The following is an 18020-nucleotide window of genomic DNA, read 5'->3' as shown; positions in this document are numbered from 1 at the left end:
TGATATGCACATGTGTTTCTGGGGAATAAAATACATGGAGTGGGAGTAGGAGGTGGCACTTACGCAGATTCTCTCATAAAATATGCATAAAAGCACAAATTCTTACCAGCACATAGACAGTTATTTCTACCTAAAAAATTTATTAAAATGCTTTCCAGTGGGCTGTTTTATAAAGCACATGGGCCCGCATGTTGTCTTTCTAAAATAGATGCAACATAGATGCCTATGTGCTTTTGCTGTCTAGTAGCCCTGATACAAAAGTATCTTCACTGTTACTTCTGAAGAAATCCATTTTGTTCAAGGGTTCCATTTCTTGAAACGTCAGTAAAACAAAAAAAAATCCCACAGATTAGCCACAAAAGCAAAAATTCATAAAATGTAGTGGGATTTTTGGTTTTTATCTACTTTTGCCCCTTATAAGGATAAAAGGTCTTACAGCTGTTTTTCTTTTACATTAAACTTTTACCTCTACATGAGTTTCTTCTGGCAAAGTTTCAAGACATTAACCCCCGTTTACTAAGCCGTGCTAGCAGCTGGTGGTGCGGTAATGCCAACACAGTCCATTCACTTTGAATGGGCTGTGTCAGCATTGCTGCGCGGCTTAGTAAACGGGGTAAATCATTAGGGCAGGGCAAAAGAGGTGCATTATTTCAGATTTTATAAGCAAACTAGTTTGTAGACATTTTGGTCTAACCCTTAAATGCATGAAGACCTCATTTGTCCAATAAAGACTTGGTAGGCAGTACAAAGGCTAGAAGAAGCTTTACTTAAAGGTATGGTTGAATTACACAGATCTGAGGATCAATGCCAGACAGATGCCTCACCTTTATGCACCTTGGGTGAACAATCTCATTGCAGATGGTGCACTCCATCAGTGAAAGGCTGAATTTATCCTCTTCTTCCTCCACAGTCTCCTCCTTCCCAGCTTCTCCACAGAAGAGGCACACTGCTGTGTGAGGGAGCACAGGCTGCCACCATTGCAAGGAGAAGGCAGAAATATAGAAATATTTGAACAGTGTATATTTAAGTTCTTCCACATTTACATTCAGTTTATTTTTCATTCCTCCTTTTCTCTTTTCCACCCCATTTGTTGCTTGCAATTTTATTGTATACTGATTCAATGTCTATGGGGAATAGCAATATATCTAATAAATGGAAAACCTTTTCTCATTACTTTCTTCCATTCTCCCACTTTCTCTTTTTGCAGTATATTCTTTTACTGCCTTCCACAGTCTCTCCTTTTCTCTAACTACCATCTCCCATCCTCCTTTCCAACATGTCTCCTCTCTCCTTATATCATTTGTCTTTCTATGGCTCTAAATATTTCCGGTGGCATCTAGCATCTGCCCCCTCCAAATATCTTCTGCAACTAAATATTTCCAGTGGCCATCTGATATCTGCCCTACCCACCAATACCTTCCACCACTAACATCCACCCAGTTCCCCCTCGAATGGAGGAGTAGCCTAGTTAGTGGTTAGCGCAGTGGACTTTGATCCTGGGGAACTGAGTTCAATTCCCACTGCAGCTCCTTGTGACTCTGGGCAAGTCACTTAACCCTCCATTGCCCCTGGTACAAAATAAGTACTTGAATATATGTAAACCGCTTTGAATGTAGTTGCAAAAAACCTCAGAAAGGTGGTATATCAAGTCTCATTTCCCTTTCCCATACCTTCTGCCACTAAATATTTCCAGTGGCCATCTAACATCTGTCCCCATCCCCCCACCCAATAACTTCTGCCATTAAATATTTACAGTGGCCATCTGGTACTAAATATTTCTGGGCCATCTAACATCCGCCCCATCCCCCCAATACTTTTTGCACTAACTCTTCAATCTTTCTCACCAATGCTGTTTCAGCTTTTCTTCCTACTATTAGGGCCATCACTTCCAATAAGACTGCCTAGTGTGCAATCCCATTAAAAACTAAGCGAAGCAATTCACAGATTTGAAATAAAATTGTGAAATGTAGAACGACTGGTAGCTCGAGTAGGAATAGGAGATAAAGCAGAATTTGTAAGACTGGGCAGCCACAGTGCAAGTAAATCAGGCAGGACTGTGGGGAAGAAAGAAACCAGCTGAATAGGAGTGGAAGAGGTCTACAGGAGAAGGGCTGAGCAGTGACCGTGCAACAGTGAGTGTCAGCTGCCACACCTGTACAGTAAAAAGACAACAAATTCTGCAGGAGGCCCTATATTCTGTTGCCAGTGTAGCCACGTAAGCTTCCACAGAATCTCCCTTAATATCTCTTTTCCTTCCTATGTCTGATCAAAACTCCTGACTTCCCTTTCTCTCCTTCCCTTCCTCAGGATAACCTACATAGGAATATAAGAATTGCCATACAGGGTCAGACCAAAGATCCATCTAGCCCAATATTCTGCTTCTAACAGTGGCCAATTCAGGTCAAAAGTGCTTGGCAGGATCCCAAAGATTGGCAAGATTCCATGCTACCAATCCTAGGGATAAGCAGTGGCTTTCCTCAGGTCTGCCTTAATAACGGGTTATGGACTATATCTCCATGAATTATTCCAAACCTTTCTTAAACCCAGCTGTGCTAACTGCTTTTACCACATCCTCTGGAAACCAGTTCCAAAGCTTAACTATGCCCCGAGTGAAAAAACAGTTGAGGAGATGTATGTGAAATCGGTGACCTCCAGTTATACCCCTTCCCCTCTCATTTCAGATCCATGGACTAGCACTGACTACTGAAACCTTTCATGTCCTCCTTCATCTGACAAAGTGGATTCTTGTCCTCGAAAGCTCATGCCTTAATAAATTGGTCAGTCTATAACAGGGGATCTCAACCCAGTCTTCAGAGCACATCAAGCCAGTCAGGTTTTCAGGATATCCACAATGGGGCCAATATTCAGCTGGTGGGAGGCAGCCCGCATAAGTGCCATGGTTGGAGCTGACCCCGGATATTCAATGCTGGGCCATTTCCGGTGACCGACACTGAATATCCAAGGGGGGTTTTTGGGCCAGCGCTAACTTAACTGGCTAAGTGAATATTCAGCGCTGGCCAGTTAAGGTATGCAGTCTGATTTGCCTGCTAAAGTTAGTTGATCAGTGCTGAATATTGCTGGTTAACTTTTTCAGCGTCAATCACAAATAATCAGCGGAGATAACCGGTTATCTCGCTCTGAATATTCACGGTTAGGCGCTGAAATGCTATTTAACTGGTCAGCGGACGTTTCTGGCTGGTTAAATAGTTTTGACTATTTGGGGGGGAATGAAGAATATGCATGAGATAAATATGCATGCACTGCCTCCATTGTGTGCAGATCTCTCTCATGCATATTCATTGTGAGTATCCTGAAAACCTGACTGGCTTGGTGTGCCCCAAGGACTGGATCCTGGTCTATAAGATGTTAAAAGCCTCTGACATTTTAAGTACTCCAGACTCACATGGCCACTATTCTAACATTTTTTCATATTTTCTGTCAGCAGCTCTGTGTAACCCTGAATTCTGCTTAACCCCATTCTGGCATTTGGCAGCTATAAGTCTTCTAGGCACAAGAGACCCTAATATTTCCTACAGGTTTGCTAAGTGGGCTCCTGATAACATATCTCTATATATTAACCATTTCAGTAGACCCACAGGGACTTACTGCAGTGCACTGTCTCAGCAGACAAGACTGCTTCATGCGACCAGGGCCCCCAAACTTCTTCATGTCCTTGCAGAAGTGACACTCCCCACACTCCGAGCGCAGACAAGCGTGGCAGCGGCGGCACCGCGTCCGGCGCCGGCGAGATCCTCCCCCACCTCGGCTCGACGACATTGACCAGGTACCGCCTCAGCTGCACCGGGGGCTGTGGAACAAGAAAAGTGAGAAAGAAGGGCATCAATGGCAAGACAAGTGACATCACTGCTGTAAACCTGCAAGGGAAACCTCCAACATCATCATTTAAAGCCCAAAAGAGAAATCCCGCAACATCAGTTTTTCACTTTAAACTCACAGCAATACCTATGCTGTAAAAAAAAAAAAATATATATATATATATATATATATATATATATATATATATATATATACACATACATTTTGATAATATCTAACTATATATAATATTGTTGCCTGAAAGCAAGTGTGTCATGTGTGCAATTTTTGCATGACATGAGATATATTTTAAGAAGATCATAGATGACATATATCTTTATAAAATGTCTGTATATACATTGTGTGTGTGTGTAAATATAGATATGCACATCATGCAATTTGCTACTCCACCTTCAGTAAATCAAGATATAGAAAAAAGAATTCACAGTCTCTGGAGGAGAAACCATGGCCATCACACTGCAGTGACACCTAGCAACCTCACACAAGATGACATATACCGGGGACCATAAGGATCCGCATACTGTAGCCCCTATCCAAGGGCTGTTATTGCAATGACTTAGCTACATGTGAGGTGGCGTTAAACGTAAATGAAGACGTGTGTCATTGTGTACCTGCAAAGGCAGCTCTAATTTGAACTAGAAGCTTAAAAACCAGATGAGAGTCACTTAGCCAAACAAACCACCCAGGGAAGGCAAATATCAAGAGACAAAAGACTCCGAATCCCTGTTCCCATCCTCCTGGTCATCCAATCCTAAAATTGTCCATCACAAGTGATACAATTTTAAAACAGAGAGAAAAAAAGTTGAGGCAATAAATACATAGAAACTTTGAATCAAAAGTCAGATAACTGCAAAGGCCATCCAGTTTGCTCATCTTCCTTTACTGCTGCAATACTGCACTCAACTTGAGTCCCAGCTTTATCCTCAGTTCCCTGCACTGCTTCTAATGCAATATGTTCAATGTATCCACCACCATTTCTATGAAGAAATATTCTTATTTCCCAGTCTTTATATTCCACTGAACCAACATCACTCAGAGTGAATTATCAAAGAACATGCATAAAAAAACCACAGATCAGAATGACACAATACAAGTGCAAAGCCTAAATCACAATCATATCCTGAAAGTTTAAGCAAATTAAAAAAAAATCTTCACTGTTTCATGAAAATGGCAATAAATGAAATTCTGAACGAATCTGAGCTAATAAGGAGTTCCACAATCTTGGCCCTGCTACTGATAAAGCATGATCTCAAGTACATGAGAGATGGGCCAGCCTAAGCTAACAGACCAAGCTTAAAAGAGCATAAAAATCACAAGCCATCCCATAAACGGAAAGCGGTTTAAAATATGTGGGGCCATCCCCACACAATGCCTTAAACATCAAAACAAATACCTGGAATTTCACCTATCACAGAATGGGCAGTCAGTGGAGAGCTTGTAAGTGCAGGGAAAAACATGTACATGGGGAGTTCCAAGAGAAAGGGAACTGCAAAAATCAATGTCAGGTTGAATTACAGATTGCAACACTGCCTGAATGTCATCACCGGAAAACATAAATATCCATCCACATACAAGGCAAAACTTGTAAAATGAGCTCTTTGCTACTGACTTAAGAGAGTCAACCACAAATCTATCAATTCTCCCAAGTTCCATATCTTGAATTTAAATGGGACAGAAGATCTCCAGGAACCAACACTGAGCCTCTATCCTGTGGAGATGACCCTCCTACCCCAAAATACTTCAGTTTTCTGAAATTTAACTGACAGCTTATTGTGGCCAACCCATGCCTGAACTTACATCATATATTAATCATATACTGCTAAAACAGTGAAAAAACTAACTTATCAGCGGTACCTGGGTCAAGGGTTGCATATAAATGTCAAATAATGCTGCAGCACAGAGCTCTGAGGAACCCCAAAGGCACCTCTCATCATGATGAATATGTATCTCCCATCATAAAGTAATGCTTTGATCTGTGGTGCCATACCACATTACTTCCTATGTTCATAGCCAATATAAATATATTCTAAGATTATTCCTAAGACTATCCCCTCTCAGCCTCATACCACCCCTTGTTCTTGAACTTCTTTTCCACTTATTTTCAATTCTTGTGCATTACTTATATCGCTGAGGTCTATGAATATCCACTATGATAGAGGCCCTCACCCTCTTCTTCCATATACTTTTAAGATATTCAAGCCTCACCTCATGGGGTCTGTGATACAGATTTGACATTATTTTAGTGGCTCTCCTCTGGTTTGGCTCCAGTCAGAAGCATAATAAATGCTGAGAAGGTGAGAAAGAGAAAGAACTGGGTTCAGAGCCATTTGTGCTGCAAGCTCTGCCTACAAATTCTTGGTGTAACTAGGCCAAGGAAAATGGTCCCAGCCCTCTCTGGGCCACACCCAAGTCAGCAGCAGGACTGGAAAAGGCAGTTTTCTGTTCTAAGGGAGAAAGTCAAACTCAGTTTCAAACAAAAGGGAAGAAAACAAAATCTCACATACACACACTCCAGTGCACAACTCTTATCAATGCATCTCATTTCTTTCCTGCAGCGTCCCTTGATACGACTCTACTAAGATCCCATATATAAAAACACTGCTAATAACTTTCAATCCTGACCTGCAGCACCTTTAGCGACTCCTAGAAGAGACAGGCTCTGTATATCCGGAGCCACCCCAGGCCTATAGGTAACAACACTGCATATCCGTGTGCCTATCTTCTGAGACACCTAGTCCTAGAAGTGAAAGGACTTGTAATCCATAATTATAATTCACAAAGTACTACCATATTGTCAGTGCCATAGAAACAATGATTATAGTTTGTACTGTACTGTGCTGTTCACTCTGTCAGTGCTGGCATAACTCTAAACTAGAAGAAATTTCTAGTCACACGGTAATGCATGGAATGAGAAAACCCTAAAGTAAACCTAAACCTAATTGGAGATTAAGAATATGTTGCAGCATGATATAGAAATAGTCCCCCAGTTATAGTGAGAGCCACTATCTTGATTAAAAGAACTTCCTGAAGGTATTATATCCTGTGAACTCCAGGAAAGGGTTCTTTAATACAAATTTTAAGAACAAAATCATCAGTAAATCTGAGAGATTAAGGGGCTCTTTTACAAAGCAGCGGTAAACCCAACACAGGCTTACTGCTTGCTCTTTCAGGACTACCACCGGCCCGATGCGGCCATAATGGTAGTCCCACCCCGAGCGCACACCATTGCCGAAAGAAAAAGAAATTACCCGGAAATGGCTAGAGTGGCGGTAACCCGGCGGTAATTATGCATCGCTGAATGCTGCCTGGTTAGCACCGGAGCCCTTATCTCCACCTCAATGGGTGGTGGTAAGGGCTCCTCGTCACATGGCCATGCAGTGAGTATTATCTCACTGCGTGGCCATTTTTTTTTTGGGGGGGGGGGGGGGGGGGGTTACTGGCTGTGGAGAACAGGACCCTGACACGCAGGAAAAAGAGCCCCGCCGCCAGCGCAGGGCCCTTTTTCCCCACAGCTTAGTAAAAGGACCCCTAAGATTGTACTCAACATACCCCTGCCTTAGAAGCGACATTCATTCTTGTCATAGTATACTAAAAACAAAACTCATCTGGAGACATGGCCTTTGAAAACAACTGCTCATACCAATGGTAGCAGTTTTTAACACTATAAAAAAAAAATCTTTACAAGAATGGGAAATTTCAAAATAAAATCTTCCTCCATTAAATCCTCATCTCTTATTACATATCTAAATTCCCAGATTAGTTTAGGGCTCCTTTTACAAAGCCATACTAGCGATTCTGGAATGGCAAATATGACAAAGCCCATCCACTTCCCGCGCTGGAATTGCTAGTATGGCTTTAAAAAAGGAGCCCTTAGAAAACATCTTTTCTGATTTCTCCTACTGTTGAAAATTTTCATACAAAAGTTGCTACTTTCTTACTTAGACAGTAGAGTTTAAAAAAAATATTTTTTTTGCTCCTTTTTCTGTCATACTACCCATGCTCAAACTTTTTACAAATATGCTTTAACACTGCACACATTCATGGATATATATTTATCCCCAGGACTGTCTAGATATCTTGACATACACAATATTTTCGCATGGCACATTTACCATGACTCATCCACAGTGAATACTCACTGCACGAGGTTGTATATATATATTCTTTTTTTTCTATCCCGCAAGCTAAATGTATTCACAACCCTCCTTCATGCTACACAAACACATCACTTCAATAATAAGAACAAAAGACTAGCCGTACTGGGTCAGACTGATGGCTAATCTAGCCCAGTATCCTGATTCCAACAGTGACAATCCAGGTCACATATACCTGGCAGAAATTCAAATAGTAGCAACATTCCATGCTACCAATCTGTATTTATAATTGTTATGATTTGTCAAGATTTTTGGTTTTATGTCCATGAGTTTTTTTAATGCATTTATTTCATGTTTTTGCATTACGTTTTGCATGCACCACCATCAGTGATTAGGAAGATATGTTTTAAATAGAACACTAATAACACTTCCAATACACAAAGCACTATCATCACACAGACTCGTAAAATGTTGGCTCTACCTGTTTGCAGCAGTGATAACAGCAGAATCTATCCAGCATCCAACAGCAAAAAATGTTGTCTTGAGCATCCATCTTGCTTCAAAAGTTTTTAAGTCATTCCTTACCAATTTTGAGTTAACACTGTTTTTCTGGCTACTCTGCTTCCTCCATACCCTGTGATTAGCTCACTACCCATAATCTACTGCTTTCATTCTGCTTATCCTCATTTATTCCTGGATTGCATCTATTTGCCCCCCTCCCTTTTCCGGTTTCTGAACTTTTCATCACTTCCCTGTCCTCTCCTGGCTACATCTATTCTCTCGTCTCTTCTATTTATTTCACTTTCTACTTCCTCTTCAGACTATGTACATCCCCTGTTCTAGCAATGACCTCATCCCTGTTCTGGGTTCACCTTGTCACAATTTCTGTCGTTTCAATCAACTTGGTTGTAGCTTTATTTGCATCTCCATTTATCATACATTACTCAGGTTTCTAAATATACCATCATTTTTTGGAATGTCCAGTCTGTTGCCCTTAATACCCTTGTTGTTCTTGATCTATTTGCCTCCCTAATCTATGCTAGCTTCACCCCATGAAATTACCCCTGCCTTATCCTTGTCATTTCTTTCTTATCCTACAACCACAGCTATAAGGCGATGTTGGTCTCCTCTCATCTACTTCCTTGTTGTTTAAAAATACCATTCTGGAAGCCCAGATCAGGTGCATTCCAAGTATTTATAAAGGTGGAAAGAGGAGAAAAACGACAACCAGAATGGTTAAAATGTGAAGTAAAAGAGGCTATTAGAGCCAAAAGAACCTTCAAAGAAAAGAAACAGAACCCAAATGAAGAAAATAGGAAGCAACAAGCATTGGCAAGTTAGATGCAAAGCATTGATAAAGAAGGCTAAAAGAATATGAAGACAAACTTGTCGCAGAGGCAAAAACTCACAGCAACAACTTTTTCAGGTACATCAGAAGCAGAAAGCCTGTGAGGGAATCCATGGGACCGTTAGATCATGAAGGAGTAAAAGGGGCACTCAGGGAGAACAAGACCCTAGCAGACAGACTGAATGAATTCTTTGCTTCGATCTTTAGAGGAGAAGATGCAAGAGATCTAGCTGTACCAGAAATGGTTTTCAAAGGCGATGATGCAGAGGAACTGAAAGAAATCTTGGTGAACCTGAAAGATGTACTGAGACAAACTGACAAATTAAAGAGTAGTAAATCATCTGGACCGGATGGCATTCATCCAAGGGTACTGAAACATGAAATTATTGATCTGTTGTTAGTAATCTGTAACCCATCGTTAAAATCGTCCATGGTACCTGAAGAATGAAGCGTGGCCAATGTAATACCGATTTTTAAAAAGAGTTCCAGGGGTGATCCAGGAAATTACAGACTGATAAATCTGACGGCAGTGTTGGGCAAAACAGTGGAAACTATTATAAAGATTAAAATTGTGGAACACATAGATAAACATGGTTTAACGGGACAGAGTCGGCATGGATTCAGTCAAGGGAAGTCTTTCTTCACCAATTTGCTACAATTTTTTGACAGCATGAATAAACATGTCAATAAAGGTGAACCGGTTGATGTAATGTATCTAGATTTTCAGAAAGCTTTTGACAAAGTTTCTCATGAGAGATGCCTGAGAAAATTAAAGTCATGGGATAGGAGGCAATGTTCTGTTTTGGATTAGGAATTGGTTATTGGACAGAAAACAGAGGATAGAATTAAATGGCAATTTCTCTCAATGGAGGAGCGTGAATATCTGGGTGCCTCGGGGATGTGTATTGGGACCAGTGCTATTTAACATACTTATAAATGATCTGGGATGAAAAGTGAAGTGATTCAATTTTCAGATGACACAAAACTATTCACGGTTGATAAAACACATACAGACTATGAAAAACTGCAGGAAGACATTAGGAAATTGGAAGAGGGCATGCAAATGGCAGATGAAATTTAATGTAGACAAATGCAAAGTGATGCACACTGGGAAGAATAATCCATATCATAGTTACCTGATGTGAGGGTCTACACCTTAGGAGTCAACACCAAGAAAAAGATCTAGGTGTCACTGAAAATAATATGCTGAAATCTTCTGCCAAGTGTGCGGCAGCGGCCAAAAAAGCAAACAGGATGCTAGGAATTATTAGGAAAGGGATGGTAAATAAGACCAAGAATACTATAATTCCTCTGTATCACTCCATGGTGCGACATCACCTTGAGTATTGCGTTCAATTCTGGTCGCTGTATCTCAGAAAAAATATAGTGGAACTAGAAAAGATTCAAAGAAGAGTGACCAAAATGATAAAAGGGATGTAACTCCTCTTATATAAGGAAAGGCTAAAGAGATTAGGGCTCTTCAGCTTGGAAAAGAGATGGCTGAGGGGAGATACAGCTGAGGTCTACAGAATCCTGACAGAATCCTGAGTGTGTCTGGGTTTAAAAAAGGTTTGGACAAGTTCCTGGAGGGGAAAGTTCATAGTATGCTACTGAGACAGACATGGGGAAGCCACTGCTTACCCTGGGATTGGTAACATGGAATGTTGCTACTATATGGGTTTCTGCCAGGTACTTGTGGCCTGGATTGGCCACTTGCTTGGAAACAGGATACTGGGCTAGATGGACAATTGGTCTGACCCAGTATGGCTAATCTTATGCTCTGGTCTCACCTTAGTTCCCTACTTCTTTCAAGTGTTTCCTATCTTTCTTTTCAATTTCATCTGGTTCCTTTTCTATATCTCAATTTCTGTTTCACTATTGCCACTTTTTGACCATCCTTCTATAAACATTTTTTCTCTCCACCTCATCCTCTCCTAACTCTTTCCATGCCTACGTTGTGTTTTCCAAGACTTGGCCAATTTATTACTACTGCTATTCTTTATAGCTTTGCTCTTCCCTCGTGATTCCTGTCTCTAGACCAGTGTTTCTCAATGTGTGTGCCAAGGTGAAATCCTTTGGGTGCAGACGACAATAAGCCTCCTTTGCTGCCACCCCAATGTGCATTCATCCTCACCCCATGACCCTCTTCCTCACCTTCCCATGGTGCCAACTTGATAATGCTATAAGTCAGCCACAACTGTGCAGGCTAAAAAACAAAGCCTGTTGCAATATAGAAGAGGAAAATGCATGATAAAATTGTAAGACCCTGCAGATGCTAAGTAGCTAACGATGTTGAATGAAACTCGGAGCCGTTCCAGAAGAACTACCTCTGCCATCAACTAAGGAAAAGAAGGAAACCCCCTGCCACCCCCACTGAGGAAGGAGAGAGCCTAGCAAGAGGGAACAGAAGAAGTCTCCTCCCCTATTGTGCTGCATCAAAGAAGCTTACATCATAAGAACAGAAGACATGCCATGCAGGATTAGACCAATGTTTCATCAAGCCCAGTATCCTGACTCTAACACTGGAGAATTCAGGTTGACTATCACTGTCAACCAAGGAGGAGCCAGAGAGACACTCCTCTCCCCCTAGACCACCATTGCTGAAGAGGAGCTACAGTCCCTGCTGCAAGTGAAGAATGAATCAGTTGTGGTTCCATCCCCACTATCCAGGAACTGCATTGGTAAAATAAGAACAAATATATAGCCTGCTGGAAAGAGAGTCTGAAAGAGTGAGGAATACAGAGAGGAAGGGTGTTTTAGATATCACTGGCTACGGATATGAGAGATAAAGGGAAGGAAAAATGGCTGAGGGGGAGAGAAGAACAGAAGAGGGAAGTTCTGGATTTGTGTGCATGTGTGAAGGACACAGAGAACATGCTGACCTCAGTGGAGGGCACAGAGATAGGGAAATGCTTGCTGTGTGTTTCCAGGGAAGAAAGATAGCAAGAGAGAGGATCTGGCAGTGACTGTGATGAGGGATAGAGGAGAAGAGGAAGGGGATACAGGGAGAGTATCAAAAAGAGATGAAGAGAGAGGAAGACAGAGGAGCTGGAAATCTCCAGAAGAAAGACGTTGCAAGACCCTCTCACTACAGCAGCTACTATATGGAGTGGTACTGTTATTTGCATCAGTCTAGGAGAGAAGAACATTCTCTTCCCCACTTGCAGAGACTGCATTCCATCCCCCACTCCCTCAACAGACTCCATTGGGACCAAGACTCATCCTGCCCCTCAGAAAGGGAGCCTATTTTGTTTTGCTACAGGTCTTTTATTCCACAAAAGGGGAAGGAAGAGCTAGGAAACTACAAGCCAGTTAGTCTGACCTCTGTGGTGAGTATATTAATGGAAAGGTTGCTAAAAACAAAGGATATTACGCTTTCTGCAATCCAATGAATTGCAGATCACAGGCAACATGTATTTTTTTTTTAACTAGAGAAGTCATGATAGATGAACTTCTTTGACTGGAGAGAGCTGCATCAAGGGAGAGCACTGGATGTGATGTACTTAACATGGTTCCGCATAAACAACCCATTAACGAGCACCCTTGGAACGGGCTCTAACATGACTGACTGAATCAGAATCTAGCTCAGTGTGAGGTGACAAAGTAGTGGTAAATAGAGCTCACTCTGAGGATATGGATGTCACCAGTGGTGTGCCACAGGAATCGGACCTTGGCCTAGTTCAATATTTTTGTAAGCAATTTTGTGGAAGAGCTGTCACAAAAGAGTTGCCTCTTTGCAGATGATACTAACATTTGCAAGAGAACAAACATCTTGGAAGGTGTTGATAACAAGAGGACGACTCTAGCAAAGCCTGAAGAACGATCTAGAATTTGGCAGTTAACCTTTAATGCTAAAAAATATAGGGTTATGTATTTGGGCTGCAAAAACCCAAGGGAGCAGTACAGTATAGAGGTGAAATACTTCTGTGCATTAAAGAACAGGACCTGGGGGGGGGGGGGGGGGGGGGAAGAAAGGAAGTGATCATATGGTTAAGTCTTAAGGTGGCCAATCAGGAAGAAAAGGCAACAGCAAACACCTTGAGTGTATAGGGAGAGGAATGGCCAGCAGGAAAGAGGAGGCGATAGCACTTCTGTATAAAAGTTTCCAACGAGATATCATTTGGAGTATTGTGTGCAGCCTGGAAAACAAACCTCCAAAAGCATATAAACTGGATTTTCAGTTTGCACGGCAGCTACTAAAATGTTCAGCAGTCTTTGGCAAAAATCATACAACGACAGACTTAATGATCTGAACATGTATACTTTGGAAACAAGACAAGAAAAGGGCAATATGACAGAGACAGTTAAATACCATCATGGTATAAAAGACTCAGAAGGCAGGCCTCTTTCAAATGAAATGAAGCTCTGGAATAAGAAGAAAATGAAAGGGGGTAGACTTAATTTATTTATTTATTTGTTGCATTTGTATCCCACATTTTCCCACCGATTTGCAGGCTCAATGTGGCTTACATTTGCCGTAATGGCAGTTGCCATTTCCGGGGTAACAGAATTACAAAAGGCATTGCATTAAGGTACACACATACATGGTAAAGAAGAATACGTTATGGTATTGCATATTGGTTCCTGAGTGATAGATTGGATTGTAACAAACATTAGGTCATCGACTATAGAGAGACCATAATCGACATAAGGATTAAAGTGGTAGTGCTTGATCATTATTAACAAAGAGGTTATACATTCAAGTGATAAAGAGTTCGGTTTTCTAGTTCATGTGCAATCTTATTCTTTAGTATTGAGGTTGGATGTTATTGGTATGCCTTCTTGAACAGTTCAGTTTTCAGTAACCTTCGGAAGATAGTTAGGTCTTATATATTTCCTTTATTATTCCTTATGGAAAGGGTGGTGTAGGCATGGAAGAGCCTCCTAGAGGAGTAATGTACAAACAATTGAAAACTGGACAGCGAGTAATCGTTTGAAACTGAACCCTGAGAAAACTACATTTTTATGGTTGGGTCCAGCAGACTCTGTGGAGCTATTCCAAACTTTTTCCATAGGTTCTAACACTTTCACCTTTGAGTCGTTTTCTAAAATCCTGGGTTTAGAAGTGGATTGCTCTGACATTTTCCAACCAAGTAAAGTCACTTGTTACAAAGTCCTTCTACATAAATTTGAGGATGATCCATAAATATTTTGAAATTTAAAAACTCAGACTGATACTTTCATCTTTGATATTGTCTAGATTAGATTATTGTAACATTGTTTACATGAGCTGCTCTAAAATGTTTGATAAAATGTTTGCAGGTGGTACAGAACACAGCCAGGCTGATATTTTCTGTTTGTTTGTTATTTAAGAAATTACATTGGCTGCCTGTGCAAGCCAGAGTACAATTTAAACTCTGTACTTTAGTCTTCAGATTTTGTATGGTGCTGCTCCACTATATTTAGTCAATGGGGTTGTCCTCCTTTCTAATGGCGTGAGCAGTAGGACTCGTAATAAATTGCTACTTTGTTTTCCATCACCTAGAGGGGTTACTACTACTACTACTTAACATTTCTAAAGCGCTACTAGGGTTACGCAGCGCTGTACAATTTAACATGGAAGGACAGTCCCTGCTCAAGGAGCTTACAATCTAAAAGACAGGTGTACAATCTAAAAGACAAGTGTAGAGTCGATCTGATAGGGCATACTATATTTCACCCAGTATTCACCTGAAAAGCAAAAGAAACTCATTTTCAATCTAAACGTAGTTAAGATATAGTAAAGTTTGATATTTATATAGCCTCAGTCTCTAATGAAGACTATCTCTGCAACTTTGTACAGACAAAAAAACTTCAAACTATAAAGAATTCCACCCCCTCCCCCATTACATTTCATATTACATAGCAGGAAATCAAAAAGGAGGTCTGCTGGTGATTCCCATGGTGAAAAAGCCACTTTGAGATACCATTGTTTTAAGTAATGGCCCCCATGGTGTGGCATTGGTTCCTTATACAGTGGGGGAAATAAGTATTTGATCCCTTGCTGATTTTGTAAGTTTGCCCACTGACAAAGACATGAGCAGCCCATAATTGAAGGGTAGGTTATTGGTAACAGTGAGAGATAGCACATCACAAATTAAATCCGGAAAATCACATTGTGGAAAGTATATGAATTTATTTGCATTCTGCAGAGGGAAATAAGTATTTGATCCCCCACCAACCAGTAAGAGATCTGGCCCCTACAGACCAGGTAGATGCTCCAAATCAACTCGTTACCTGCATGACAGACAGCTGTCGGCAATGGTCACCTGTATGAAAGACACCTGTCCACAGACTCAGTGAATCAGTCAGACTCTAACCTCTACAAAATGGCCAAGAGCAAGGAGCTGTCTAAGGATGTCAGGGACAAGATCATACACCTGCACAAGGCTGGAATGGGCTACAAAACCATCAGTAAGACGCTGGGCGAGAAGGAGACAACTGTTGGTGCCATAGTAAGAAAATGGAAGAAGTACAAAATGACTGTCAATCGACAAAGATCTGGGGCTCCACGCAAAATCTCACCTCGTGGGGTATCCTTGATCATGAGGAAGGTTAGAAATCAGCCTACAACTACAAGGGGGGAACTTGTCAATGATCTCAAGGCAGCTGGGACCACTGTCACCACGAAAACCATTGGTAACACATTACGACATAACGGATTGCAATCCTGCAGTGCCCGCAAGGTCCCCCTGCTCCGGAAGGCACATGTGACGGCCCGTCTGAAGTTTGCCAGTGAACACCTGGATGATGCCGAGAGTGATTGGGAGAAGGTGCTGTGGTCAGATGAGACAAAAATTGAGCTCTTTGGCATGAACTCAACTCGCCGTGTTTGGAGGAAGAGAAATGCTGCCTATGACCCAAAGAACACCGTCCCCACTGTCAAGCATGGAGGTGGAAATGTTATGTTTTGGGGGTGTTTCTCTGCTAAGGGCACAGGACTACTTCACCGCATCAATGGGAGAATGGATGGGGCCATGTACCGTACAATTCTGAGTGACAACCTCCTTCCCTCCGCCAGGGCCTTAAAAATGGGTCGTGGCTGGGTCTTCCAGCACGACAATGACCCAAAACATACAGCCAAGGCAACAAAGGAGTGGCTCAGGAAGAAGCACATTAGGGTCATGGAGTGGCCTAGCCAGTCACCAGACCTTAATCCCATTGAAAACTTATGGAGGGAGCTGAAGATGCGAGTTGCCAAGCGACAGCCCAGAACTCTTAATGATTTAGAGATGATCTGCAAAGAGGAGTGGACCAAAATTCCTCCTGACATGTGTGCAAACCTCATCATCAACTACAGAAGACGTCTGACCGCTGTGCTTGCCAACAAGGGTTTTGCCACCAAGTATTAGGTCTTGTTTGCCAGAGGGATTAAATACTTATTTCCCTCTGCAGAATGCAAATAAATTCATATACTTTCCACAATGTGATTTTCCGGATTTAATTTGTGATGTGCTATCTCTCACTGTTACCAATAACCTACCCTTCAATTATGGGCTGCTCATGTCTTTGTCAGTGGGCAAACTTACAAAATCAGCAAGGGATCAAATACTTATTTCCCCCACTGTAGATGGCACACTAGACACGTTACTCGACGTTCCAAGAGAAGGTCAAGGCACAGCGCTATATAACTGCCTTCAGTTGAGAGTTTGGGCAAATTCCCCTCTTAGAAGACTACACTCTTTTGACGGGAGAAGACTACACTCATCTGATTCTTCTCTATACTATCAAGCTGCTTTTTTGTGGAATTCATTATCACAGTTGATCCACATTCTATCAAATTACTTGATTTTTCAAAAGAATTTAAAGACTCACTTATACGGGTACTATGTCTAATATTGGTTTATAATTATTTTTTGCAATTCCTGGATTATTGGTCAAATTTTCTTAATTATGTGATCCGCATAACTATTTTTTAGTTATTGTGCACTAGAAAAGTCATGTAGCATAACATAACATCTGAATTCAAGAGAGCATGGGACAAGCACAGAGAATCTCCAAGAAAGAAAGGAAGAGATTGTAAAAGCTTAGTAGTTAGTATTGTTGGGCACACCAAATAGGCCATATGATCTTTATCTTCCATCATGTTTCTATTCCAAAATATCAAAACCCTAATTTCACCAACAGAAATTTGAAAAGTAAGTATTGCCAAGTCAGATTTATTAAATGCAACATTCACTATTGAAGCAAATCAAGAATGGTGCAGGAGGACTGGAAACAGGCAGGTGTAGTACATCAAAAAGTGGAAGCAAGGAACAGGCCAGGAACTACAGGTAGTCAGACCTCAATGATGAGTAAATTAATGGAAAAGCTGCTAAAACAGAGGGTAGTGCAGTTTCCAGAATTCAGAGGATTACAGGATCTGAGGCAACATGGTTTTACTTACAGACAGGTCATCAGACATATCTGATCAATTTTTTGACTGGGCGACCAGAATTGTACAAGGAGAGTGTGCTAGGTGTGGTAGGATTTCACAAGGCTTCTGACACTGTTTTGTATACATGACATAAATAAACTGAGTGGCCTTGGTATGAGCCCTAAATTATCTTATCAAAAATCTAAATAGGAATCGAAATAGTCTAAATTTCCTCCAAACATCCCCTAAATTATCTTGACAGGATCAGAAACTGGTTGAGTGGTAGGCAACAAAATTAAGTGATAAATGGAGGTCACACTGAGGATAGAGGCATTACTAGTTGTATGTCAGAGGGACTGGTCTTTGGCTCAGTTCTTTTCAATACGTTTGTAAGCAAACTTGCATA

At 41.3% G+C, this 18020-nt stretch overlaps 1 protein-coding gene across 2 annotated transcripts in view; it reads right to left on the bottom strand.

Moving 5' to 3' along the window:
• FBXL19 (F-box and leucine rich repeat protein 19) overlaps positions 1–18020 on the bottom strand; it is a 264694-nt gene that overhangs the window by 218364 nt on the left and 28310 nt on the right. For both annotated transcript variants that reach the window (XM_030210686.1, XM_030210685.1), the window contains exons 3-4: positions 3607–3808; positions 825–968 (exon numbers count right to left, since the gene is read on the bottom strand). In XM_030210686.1, coding sequence (XP_030066546.1) covers positions 825–968; positions 3607–3777 — 315 coding nt within the window. In that variant the 5' untranslated portion in view covers positions 3778–3808. The remainder of the gene's footprint in view (positions 1–824; positions 969–3606; positions 3809–18020) is intronic.

The sequence above is a fragment of the Microcaecilia unicolor genome, chromosome 7, assembly GCF_901765095.1.
Source record: "Microcaecilia unicolor chromosome 7, aMicUni1.1, whole genome shotgun sequence".
NCBI lineage: Eukaryota > Metazoa > Chordata > Amphibia > Gymnophiona > Siphonopidae > Microcaecilia > Microcaecilia unicolor.
Note: the sequence above shows the minus strand (reverse complement) of the source record. Positions and strands in the feature narration are given on the sequence as shown.